The sequence below is a fragment of the Ctenopharyngodon idella genome, chromosome 7, assembly GCF_019924925.1.
Source record: "Ctenopharyngodon idella isolate HZGC_01 chromosome 7, HZGC01, whole genome shotgun sequence".
Classification (NCBI taxonomy): domain Eukaryota; kingdom Metazoa; phylum Chordata; class Actinopteri; order Cypriniformes; family Xenocyprididae; genus Ctenopharyngodon; species Ctenopharyngodon idella.
In genome coordinates, this window is record NC_067226.1 from 16,225,750 (window position 1) to 16,238,166 (window position 12,417).

At 36.9% G+C, this 12,417-nt stretch overlaps 1 protein-coding gene across 1 annotated transcript in view; it reads right to left on the minus strand.

Moving 5' to 3' along the window:
- Window positions 1-12,417, minus strand: part of cdh16 (cadherin 16, KSP-cadherin) — a 36,415-nt gene that overhangs the window by 12,869 nt on the left and 11,129 nt on the right. Inside the window, exons 8-12 of the mRNA XM_051901306.1 lie at window positions 7,930-8,055; window positions 6,987-7,137; window positions 6,679-6,891; window positions 6,162-6,238; window positions 3,328-3,519 (exon numbers count right to left, since the gene is read on the minus strand). Of these exons, the coding sequence (XP_051757266.1) occupies window positions 3,328-3,519; window positions 6,162-6,238; window positions 6,679-6,891; window positions 6,987-7,137; window positions 7,930-8,055 (759 nt within the window). The remainder of the gene's footprint in view (window positions 1-3,327; window positions 3,520-6,161; window positions 6,239-6,678; window positions 6,892-6,986; window positions 7,138-7,929; window positions 8,056-12,417) is intronic.

Here is a 12,417-nt window from a genome sequence, read left to right on the forward strand (position 1 = left end):
TCACTTAATTTAATTAATTAGGCCACTTTATCCACTTATTTTAAAGAGCAGACAGTATTCTGACCAGACCCTGCTGTTCTGTCATTCTTTGCCTAGATTACAGTTGTCATCCCATGCCAACCCATCAGTTGACAAGTGTACAACTAGGATTTACAAATCAAACGCAACCAGGACAGCCAGGAACCTGGTGGCAGTGTTCGATGACCAGTCCATTGCCACTTTTCGACAAAGACACAGTCTTGCAGGTTCATGCTTTATGAAATCAGAAAAATCAGACCCTTCCTTTCTGAATAAAGTATTTGCAAAACACAAAAATCAACAAAGATACAAAAAGTTGTATAATAAATACAAAGCCACTTTCTACAAGCCTTGTTCTGATCTTGTGTGGTGGAACGAGTTTCCAGCCTCCACCCAAGCTACTCATCACAATCTTCAGGAAACAAACTCTTATTGCTGTCTATTTTCTCAACTTTTCTGCCTGTCTGCTTCTTTTTCTGCTTCTAATTTATACATCTGAAACTTTGCATTGTGGTACTGTGAGGCCGTGTGTCCACCAAAGCATTTTTAGCCAGCTGAAAATGCTAGGCGCTCTGCTGAAAATGCCTATCTGTGAGCGCTTGAGAACACTTCGGCAGCACAGCAGGTTTTCTTTAGACGATTTGCTTGCTATTATACGGAATATCCCAATAGTATCCTCATTTCACAGATAGTTTGTTTCTGTACTATTTCTATATAAAAATGTCAATACAATGTAAAGTATTTGCTCTGGTTCTTGTTTTAAATTATTTTGTTCCGTTATTATGCTTGTTGAGCACTCAGCACTTGAGCGTGAAAAACACGCTCAACACCTCCTTACTAGACATGTGCCGATATTCGGTAATGCGATATATCACGATAATGAATATGCACGATATTGTCATCGTGGACACTTCAAAATACCGTAAATAATAATTTATTACCAATTATTAAAATTTTTATAATGCATTTAAGAATACTTTCCCCATCAACCGCTGTATTCTGCGTCAAAGGGACATGCGCTCAGATGTAAACAAGCCCAACGTGCACGAGAAGCACAGGGCGGAACGAGTGAAGGAGACGCACTGAATGAAAGCGCACGTTCACTCTCTGACAGCAGAGGGCGCTGATAGAACAGCAGAATGCAGCGGTTACCCCGGAAACCCAGCAAACAAAGCAACTGCCGCTAGTGAAGTTTTTAAAATGCTTCAAGCAGCCATTCATTTTTTTGTAATCTCAATGTTGTTCATCACAGCACCAAATACTTAATACTTAAAGACTTAATAGGCTATTTATTTTCAAACTTAAACATTTTTGTATTTTAATCTGGACTACAATTTTTATATTTTTTATATTTTAATCTGGACTACAACTTGCCCTAATGATTAGAAATGTTCTGATTATTTGTTATTGTTCAGTAAAACTTTGAGACATACGGCTTCATTAGTTAACATGTTAATTCATTATTACCAAACTAACAATGAAAAATACTTATAAAGCATGAATTATTCTTAGTTAATGTTAATTTCTTAGTTACTGTTTAATAAAATTACTAAAATCAAAAGAACTTATTTAATGGACCTGAGATAAAACTAACAATGATCAGTTGTATTTCTTAACTAACATTAACAAAAAAAAAAAAAAAAAAAAAAAAAAACTTTCTGTAACAAATGTAGCTATTGCTCAATTTTAGTTAATGCATTAAATTATGAGACCTTATTGTACAGTGTTACCTGTTGTTCTTTATAGCCTAATTCTTTTGCACTTTAATCTGTTTGAAAATTTTACTTTATATATTTTTTGTGTATTGTATATTGTATTTAAACATTTAGAGTTCTTTTTGTTATTACAAAAAGGGTTCTTAAACCTGTTATACTATGACAACACTTTTTTTTGCAACTTATTTCAATATCGTAATAATACCGTATACCGTGATAAAATCTTCAGCAATTAATCGTAACATGAAAATTTGATACCGTCACATGCCTACTCGTTACACTCCTGCCATTTAAAAAACACGGCGCTCACATTCAAAATAATTGGAAAAGTACGCTAGCTGCTGGAAAAAATGCTTTGGTGGACACATGGCCTGGACAAGAAATGAGCTGTTCTCAAATTCTCAGCCAATCCCTGCATAAAGTCAAACACAAAAAACATTATATATAGCTCCTGACAACTGTAAAAACATCAGCCCACTACTCTAACATGCTTCAAGGCAACAACAAATTACAATTTTTACTGTTGTTTTCTTAAAACATCTGAGAGAGTTGAGTAAAGTAAAAGAGAACACAGATAAACACAATGTAAACAAATGGCTTAGCTCCTTGACATACAAGTATATATCAGTTGAAATGTCACCACCTCCCAGCTTGCAGTCTGATGTAAAGCTATTAGAACATGAATAAAAGAAATGGATCAAACTGGTTGTATATCACAGACAGGGTGGACAGAGTTCAAGATCAAGGGAATCGGTGACACTAATCATACGCTTGTGGTGACCCTGCAGTGGAACAACTGCATCACCTGGAGGGAATGTAGGTCATGGTGAGGATCAGGCCTTGAGCCCCGGCTGAATGGCCAGCTAAAGAATGACTTAACTGATTGTTTTTATACAATGGCCTCAAAAAGTATTTGAAAACCTAAAGCCCCATTTAAACATGTATGAAATTAATTGTGCTAGATCTAGATCTAAGTGGCATTTGGAAATAAATGATACTAGACATTTTCTCATAATTTACTTCATACTCAAAAAAACAAAAGCAAAAAAAACCTTTTTTTCATGAAATATGTTGCTTGAAAAGTGTTTGAACTCTTGGGGGTTGAATGGTGAACAACATAACACTTAAACCTCATCCATGCACTTAACGTTACCTATAAAAATATCAGCTTGTATAAATGAAACTGTTCGGCGAAGGTAAACACAGAGATAATTATAGTAACTCAAGAGTATGAACTATCATACATTTTGACAATTTGACAATGAGCATCTCCAGTGTCAGTCTCATTCTGCATGTGGTTCACCTGAATGTGTTTAGAACCTTCCGACAGAACATCAATTTCAGAATAAAAGTTGGATAAACAAAGAACAATCACATTATGTCAGGGTGATAACTCAACATTTTTTTTTCCATAATTCAGTGAAAAAGAACAGACCAAAAAGAAAAAAAAAAGTCATTAGCTACTCTCAACCCTCATTTCAAACACTGTTGAAAAGTATGATTGTACTTTAAAACACATTCTTCAAAACAAGTGCAACTTGGTTTGAAGTTTATCTACATGAATGGCAGTAGTATAGTCAGGCAGAGATGATACCTTATCAAGGATGAGGGCAGCTTCATTGGTTTGTCTGTCTGTCACTAGAGTAAAAACCTCCTCCTCATTCCCAGATTCAAGTCTGTAGTCCACCTGCCAGCTGTCTCCACCCCACTCATCCGCATCCCATGCTGACACTACAGTTACTGTGGTGCCCACTGACGAGTCCTCAGCCAGGTGGAAGGGTCCATACTAGAGAGACAGAAACAAATGAAAGATTTCTAAGATACTTAAAAATAAAGGTCCTTTATTGGCATTGTGTCACAGTTCCTTTGTGTTTGGACTTTGTTTTCAGTATCTCCCTGCCTAAGTTCGTATTTGTTGTCATGGTTTCTGATTTGATTGTGTCATTCTGTTTAGCTGTGCTTAGTTAATTAACTTGTTTGCCTTAGTACTTAACTTCCTGTGTTTTCAGTGTTCAGTTGTCCCATCTCGTCAGTGCACATTTAGTTTGCTTGCTTGCTAGACTCTGTTTGAAATCTATCTTCCTCATTGTGTGCTTTACAACAAAAAAAATGTGACACGTTGATGGTTTCATGAAGAACCTTTAACATCCGTGGAACCCATTCCATAGCACAAACTGTGCTTTATAGTGGAAAATGATTCTTCAGATTATTAAAATGTTCTTCAAACTAAGAAAAGAAAGGTTTTTGGGGGAACCCTATGGAATCATGGCAAAACACACCATTTAGAAAACACATTGACCAAATGGATGCATGTTCTGCAGTTTAGAGAGAGCTCCATCAAATGGAGAGTTAAAAATTCAATAAGATTTTTTTTTTTTTAAATACTTTTATTTAGCAAGGATGTATTATATTGATCAAAACTGACAGGAAAGACTTTTATACTGTTACAATGGAGAATATTTTAATAATTTGTATTGTTGTCAATGGAGAAAGATGTTTTCTGAAGTCAGATGGCATAGTTACAACATCTACAAGCTGGAGCTGGTAGACACCATGCTAACCAGACAGCCTTGACCGCTTGCATTTTTGTTGTTGACCTTAAGAACTTCGGAGTCTTCAGAAGTGCTGAATTTAGGTGTTAGTTACTCTTTCACTGATCTGCCCAACCAAGGATTGTCAACACCCCCCAGCACTTCACCACTAAACTCCTGACATACAGACATGACCCTCTCAAAAATGTTTCTACCTACAGAGAGAGAGAGAAATAGGAGACAGAGGAAGAGAGGAACCAGAATATTAGCTGAATGTGTCGGCATGACATAGTGCCTAGCAGCAGAGTAGAAACCGTATGTGTTCATTTCTGCAAACGATGCTGTTCATTAATGTAAGGACAGCACAATTTATCCAAACATCATCCATCTACGAATTTCTGGCTGCATCATGGTGACCAAACTTCATTGTCAACAAAATTGGGGGACACATAATGAAAATGAAAGGCACATAGTCAGTGAGGTGAGAGTTATGGACGTTTTCAGAATGCAGAACAGAGCATGTCTTCCTCTTCTTTCAAAGAGGATCTATATATACCTCTTGAATTCAAGCCAGCACCGCTTTTTTACCCCTCCACTGCAGCTGCCCTCCATCTTTACACCAGCACTCTGTCTGCACCCACGTACATCTCCTGTATTATTCACAACACGTAGGCAGGGTGTTTTCCAGAAATCAGGGACCGCTGCCTGCCTCCATTCTGCATCCGCACTGTTCTGAATCTGCTCTCCATCCCCCCTTTTGCTCCTCTCTTCCAGTCATTTTAGTCAGCGATCATCTCACTGTTTATTATTCAACTCAGCCACATCAATGAACAAAGATGTTGACATAAGAAAGGTGCTCAAGGCTGTTCCGCATAAGTGAATGCGCTCATGTACCGTAAATAGATGGTGCTACAAATTAGTAAGTGGTCATATTTAGAACATCACCTCAGGATAAGAAATTCTTCCAAAAATAGCAAAAATAGCAGATCACAGAAAACTATATTACTTTTGCTCACTGAATGTAATAATGGATGCACTGAGATTACACTCTGGCCCATACAGATAAGGTGATAATTACTTTAATGTTCTGGTTGACAGCTGAAAAAATGGCTCATATTACAATTCCATATGCATTTGTCCAAAAAAAAAAAAAGAAAAAAAGAAAGAAACGAAAGAAAAAAAAAAGAGAGAAACTAAAATCAATACTTTAAATGCTACAAGTGAGTTTAGGCTTCACAACATTACAAAGTACAGTCAAAAATGGATATTCATTAAACAGTGATATTAAATTAATAAAGATTTATAGACCTAAAGACTTTACCTTTGCCATCAACACAGACTTAATCTATGTATCACACTTTATCTACTTAATGTCAAAAATTGAGAAATTAGTATAGTATCCAATATCAATTTATACCAATAAAGTATGTATATATATATATATATATATATATATATATCTTTTTTTTTTTTTTTTCTTCAAATGTGTAAGTCACAATAAAGTGACTGAAAAATGCATTTAACTTGCAAGCAATCGAAGATCTGAGATCATTACTGGTGAAATGCAGAATTAATGTGAATAAACTGTCCTGATTGGTGTCATCCTATTATAGTGGAACACTGTCCATTTGTAGTGCTCAAAACTAAAAAAGGAAACACTCACAGCTAAATTATTACATGTCCATAAGCCCAAGATTAAAGCATGGATTCCCCCTGAAAGCTCTTTATCTCCTCGGTCTCTGTAAATCACATTTTCTAGAACACAGGTCTTGTACATACACTCTCACACACAGAGATAAAGAGAAAGAAAGTGAGAGAGAGAAGCTGGGATGACAGCAACAACATCAAGTGTCCAAAGAGAATTGATCTCATTTACAAAACTGAAACCAGCCCTTACCTCATGATGGGAGAAGATAGGTGGGTTGTTATTTTCATCCAGAACTTTGACTATGACAGTGCAGGAGCTGTTCAGCCCTGAGGAACAAATCAAAAACTATATTAATTATCTATTTATAACAATATCACAGCATTAGTGACTGCCATTTATTTCAAGGTTCATAAAATGTCTTAAAAGATCTCATATTGCTGTCTGACAGCATATTAGATTCTACATGGCATATTATTTATGTCAGCTGACAGAGTATTCATACTTTGTATGTGGAAAGAAGTGACATTTTGAGAGCCATTAGTCAGGTCAATAAAGTGACAGAGATTGTGCTCCATAACTACACTAACTACGTCAGGTGTTACAGGAAATTATTTTTGAGCATCACAATGTGAAATCTGAAAAAAAAAGGGGTCTCTAATCATGCAAACCAATCAGAGAAAATTGCACAAAATGACACTTGTTAAATTACGTGGTGCCATTCTAACTAGATTAGTTTTGCATTGATCGGTGTTGAGAATGTGTCGACCTTTAGCGTCCTCTGCTGTGATGGTGAGTGTGTACTGTGGAGCGGTGCCCTCCATGCTGTCCGCCTGCACTGTGATCACTCCCGAGTCCCGGTCCACACGGAACAAATTTCGAGGAGTCTCGGGCATCTGGCCCACCAGCCGATAAAAGATCCGCACATTATCGGTTTTCGGATCATCGTTATCCGCTGCTTGGACTGTGAGAATCTCTGTACCTGTGAGCAGAAGATCATATCACTTGTTCAATTTGCTTTGTTTTAGTGTTTACATAGGATTTAGTGTTTATATTGCGCACGTATGTATGTGTAACCTTTAGTCGCAAGCTCCTTGACCACAGTGTGGTACTGCATCTGTGGGAATGTGGGCCTATTGTCATTGGCGTCCCCCACCATCACTCTCAGCTCCACAGGCTTAGCAATCTCTCTGCCATCTGGCCTCTCCACCACTATGTCAATATGAAACTAAAAGGGGGGGGGCAAAGAAAGGAGTAGTAATCTAAATCATTCTTGTGAATTCTCATTTGCAAAGAAATTAGAACTGTATGTCATCTGCCCATTGATGTATAATAGTGTGTGGCCTGGAGTACTTCATGATGAAAAGAAGTCAGGCTCACTTAAATCCCAATATGTACTACTGATTGACTATAAAAATGTATTAAAAATAAAATTATAACAGTCTATTAGAACAAAATGTGTTTATACCTGTTAGGACATCTGTTGGCTAAAATTCACAGGCAACTGAACTTAGTTATAAATTTGAAGATTATGTAATCTTCAATGCTATGCAAGTTACATAATGTAGCTGGAGTAGTGAAGTCTCTAACATCATTGTGTGATTAGGAAAAAAAAAAAATATTGGGATTTCCCTGTACTACTAATGAAGACAGATACAAAGTTTCTCTGAGGCATTACTTGCTGATTATACACTGCCTGGGCAAAAAAAATTGGATTTTAATAGGCAAATACTTAAGAATCTATGAATGGATCATTATTACAGTGATTATTATGTTTCTAGCATGTTATATGTCTGACAACGGTTCTTTTCACCCTTAAAGATGGAGTGTGTAGCTTTTCATTTCTTAAAGAACCATGTAGGAAGACACATCATGGCCACATTCCATGATGACAATCACTTTTGTTCTCTTATTTTTTAAATATTCAACAGCAAAAACATTCTGTTTTAAGGAAATTCAGACAGGATTTACCACATAAACAGTGATGTAAAAATGTATGACAGAGTTGTTTATCTTTCACCTGGTCCTGCGTTTCTCTGTCCAGAGGAGCATTCAGGTAAATGATTCCTTCCCTGTTGATAGTGAACAACATTTCTGGAAACTCTCCCTCAAGACTATATTCAACTGGACTGCCACTCCACTTGACCTGTAAAGACACACACAAACACACACACACACACACACACACATAAACACAACATAAGCAATCAATACTATTGAAGATATTAACAGTAGTTAACTTGAGTGAAAGTGTATACCCAAAGACTAATCTTAAAATCAAGACTGCTTTCTTATATAATGTTCACAAGGCACCTGTGAGGGCACCGTCTAAATGGCTTGGACATCAGATTTAAACAACGATGAGATACAGTGTTTGAGGAAAACCCTGCATGTTTAGGCACTGCTGAGAGTTAGCTGATAAGTGTAGTGAGGCCGGCACCTGCCAAAACAAACCAGCTGCCCTTGCGATGGAGGGATTTTCCACTGCGCTGCCACAAATAATGCAAACGGTCCTGGAAAGGGTGTGGAAACGCACCGAAGAAGGAGAGGACCTTGTAGAGAGGAGAGCGAGGGGGACATGTGTATCTCCTCAATACCTCGCCCTCCTGCCGTTTGTTATGGAGATGGCTCTCCAAACTCAAGCACTTTGTATACATCAGTGGGCCTCTCTAAAGATGACCTGCCCACACTGTTATGAACCGTCAAGGGAGCAGAGCTTTGAAGAGATTAGTGTCGTCCTGCTGTTCTAAAAATGGTGAGCACCAACTAAGGTGATGTCATCTATTTAGTTTCCATGGTCTGTTTTTGATAGAAGTGATAGAATCCTCTTAGGACGAGTCAGTTCATGCCTTTGATGCTTAAGTGTTGTGGATTGACAAGAGAGAGTGTTAACAGTTTGATGATGAAAATGTATTCTTGCGATAAGGAGAAAGATGCTTTGGCAGTCCACCCATGCTCAGGTTTCACTGATGAGATGCAGGTTAATACAGGAGAGGCCATTATTATTTTCATTCAGTTTTGTTTTCTTGTTTTAATTTCTTCTGTCAAATATCATTCTATTATCATGCAGGTGTCCTGGGTCCTCGAGCTGGCTGGAAATAAAACTGACCACATGTTTAGAGTCACTTTTATGTAACTATTAGATAAAGTTGTAGCCTCATCCTCATTCTTAAGTATACTGATTTGGAAATGCTCCATCACTCATAGTAGTCATTGGTGTGAATCTCCAATCAAAGTAAAAAGATAATTTGCTCATCCATAATGCACCCTTTTATATTTATTGTGCTTATAAAATGAAAAACATGAGTTGTGTTGAGATTGTGAGACAATTTTGTCATGATCACAATAAAATAAGGCAACCCCCCCCCACCAAAAAAAACAAAACAAAACAAACAAGGACGATAACTGTAAATATAGCTGCGAGCACCAATTATCGAGGTTCAAGCGCTTTAAGGTCTTTAAGCACATGTGTAAAAAGGTATTATGTTTTAATTAGCAAGTCTGTCACCATCTCGATCATAGATGGAAAAGACCATTTACAGCAAATACAGGCAATTTACTATAGGAAATATATAGTTCTTAAAGCTTTTTAACAGTTATCTGGCAAAAGTTGAGCCAAAAACCTAGGACTAGTTTGCCAAAGGTGGTTTTCTAAATAATCTTCAATACTTAACGAATGATTAATGACCGTTGCAATCAAATTTTTCTGCAGTGTGACTACTCCTACGACAAACGTCAAATTGTCTTCGTTTTTCAAGATAAGCCATGACCAAAATTAACGCTAGAGATTTTTTTGTTAGCCACCATTTCAGTCTCGCGTGTAATTCAGCTCACTGTCACCGAACGTGTGTGGGTTGATGATGTAAAACTCCGGACAAGTTTTCAAGCGCGCGTCCGTTTTTAACGCTTCTTGACTGTCGTACAGTCTGACATATAGGACAGCTGAGATCCCACAGTGTGACATGAGGATCATGTTTGTACAGTCTGACAAGCAACAATCGTAAAGGACTATTATAAATCGCACAGTGTGTACCCAGCTTAAGGCCATGAGTCAAACAGGCCCAGCGAGTTTCATTTCAGTTGGCTTCTGTTAACCTTGTGTGATAGCTGCTCAAAATTCATTGGCCGATGGCAGATATGTTTTTTTGAGATACGCCAGTGTCCTCATAGACAATCATGGCACCTCGGACAAAGACACTGCATGCCAATTTCCAAGTCAATTGGACTAACAGTGAAGTAGCTATAGCCATTTTCAATTTTTTTGCTGCTATAGCGCCACCAAGTGGCCAGTCATTACATCCTTTTTCACGCAACCACAGAATGAGCTCTTACATAGGTGTGCTGAGTTTGATGAACATATCTCCGTTCATGAGTTATAGCCATTTTAGTAAAAGTGGCTCCAGTCCACCCACCTTGAATATTTTGGCGCTTGAACCCCTACTCTATAAGTTTTAATAATCATTGTAATTCTATAAGAATATGCAGGTTCAGAACACAATTGTAACAACAACTACACGGAGGAACAATATTGTTGAAATCACTTTCAGAACTATTTTTTTTTCCAGCTAATAAACAATAAAAATATTGACAGTCAATCAAAATCAACCCAACTTTAAAGAGCTCAAGCATTTCACATTTTGTTCCACATCACACAGATTGAATTGGATTTCACCTGCAAAAATTTGCAGAATATATGGCCACACCTTAACACACCAGGGCTTTTGTATGTTTCTAATCTAAAAGAAAATGTTAGGGCAGGTTCACAAAGTGCTTTTATGTTCCACTGCCATGATTTCTTTTACATAGAGTTTTTTCTATGTAAACATGAGCTAGATGGACATCTTTGACTGTTTTGCCTAGTGTGCCGTATCTCACTGCATGTTCAGCATCTTACCCATGAGTGCCACTGTTTTCAATAAAGGAAATGAATGCAGGGTCTCTAGATGAGTTTTACTTAATTTAACATAATATGGCATCTTAAAAAAAAAAATGACACAATGATCAAACATGTAATGATTGTAAGGCTGATTATGAATGTAATTTCAGAGCCAGTTGCGTTCAGAATGTGTTTACAGTCGGCATTTAAATTTCATGTGTAAGTATTCAAATCTGCTTCAGTCGAAGGAAACAGTCTTTGTGTGTTGAGCTTAGTCTTAGAATGTTTTAGCTAGTCGTTAAGTGCATCCCCGGCTTTAGCGGAGTGAAATCCAAGAACCTGTAGAGCATTTCCTGTTTAAGCAAGACAAATTTAATTAAAAGCACACCAGCATCTTGCAATATAAACTATGGAGTGCACAGATGATTTACTGGGACAATGAAAATTTTTCAGCCTGAAGCTTCATGACAATCTCCAACAGACTTGATATAAACAAGGCAATTTAAAATGCCTCTGCTGTCATCCTATCTATCTTATACACACTTATTCACAAACAGCAAATTGTGACTCTTAGCTGTGATTTGTCATCTAGGGTCAATTTGAACAAAAACAAAGAGGAGAGAAAAATTTGATTGCACTATTGTGGCATCAGCTAAATGTGGATTAAATAGGGATGAAGAATGGTCAGCTGCCGAATTTAGCTGCTCTCCTGAATTGTGGCACCCCTGTACTTGATGGATTTGCGTGAGAGCAAACAAACAAAGCTGACATCCCAAGCTCAAGTTATCCACTAAGCATTATGATCAAATAAAGCTCTTTATCTGAAATACCAAAAGTGTTTTGTAGGAACACATGGAGATAAGAGGATTGAGATCAATTTTTTTTATTTCTATACTATTTTAAAAATAGAAAAATTGAGAAGGATGAAATGAGGAGAGCACAGCCAACGCTGTACTGCAGTGTTGCTATGAGAGACAGAGAGAAATGCACGACACAGTCCTTCATGACCACTAATCTGTTTCATAACCAGTGTAACTCCAGCCACCCACATGCCCATCGCAGCACACATGAGTGGGTGGGAAAAGGCTTTTCCCATTAAAAAAAAAAAAAAAAAAAGAAAAGAAAAAGAAAATCCAGACAGACCCAGCACACATCTTATTGTTCCTTATCTGACTCCCTTACATCAAGAGTTTTAAATTAATTTAAATATAATACAATGCAATACCAATGCAATACTATATTATAGCATATTATTGTATTAATATAAAATTCAATTGCTTACATCAAAAGTAATACTATAATACAGCACAGTGCCTCAACCATCTCTCTTTTGTAGCTCCATACACTAAAAAAAAAAAAAAAAAAATCAACTTTGAAACAGTTTTCACTCAGAAATTAGAGAAATTAATTAGAAATCATAAATTGAATAGAAAGACTAGTATTTTCTAGTAAAACTTACTCCAATAATCTTTTTTATTTTGAAAAGTCATTATTTACAGTGTAGCTGTAAGGTTTATGTGTAAAGATCAGTGGTTCTCAACCACGTTCCTGGAGAATATTTTCAATATTTTCTGTTTTAGGATTAAAAAGTAACATGAAAATCCTTCCACACTACTTGAGTACCCCTACTTG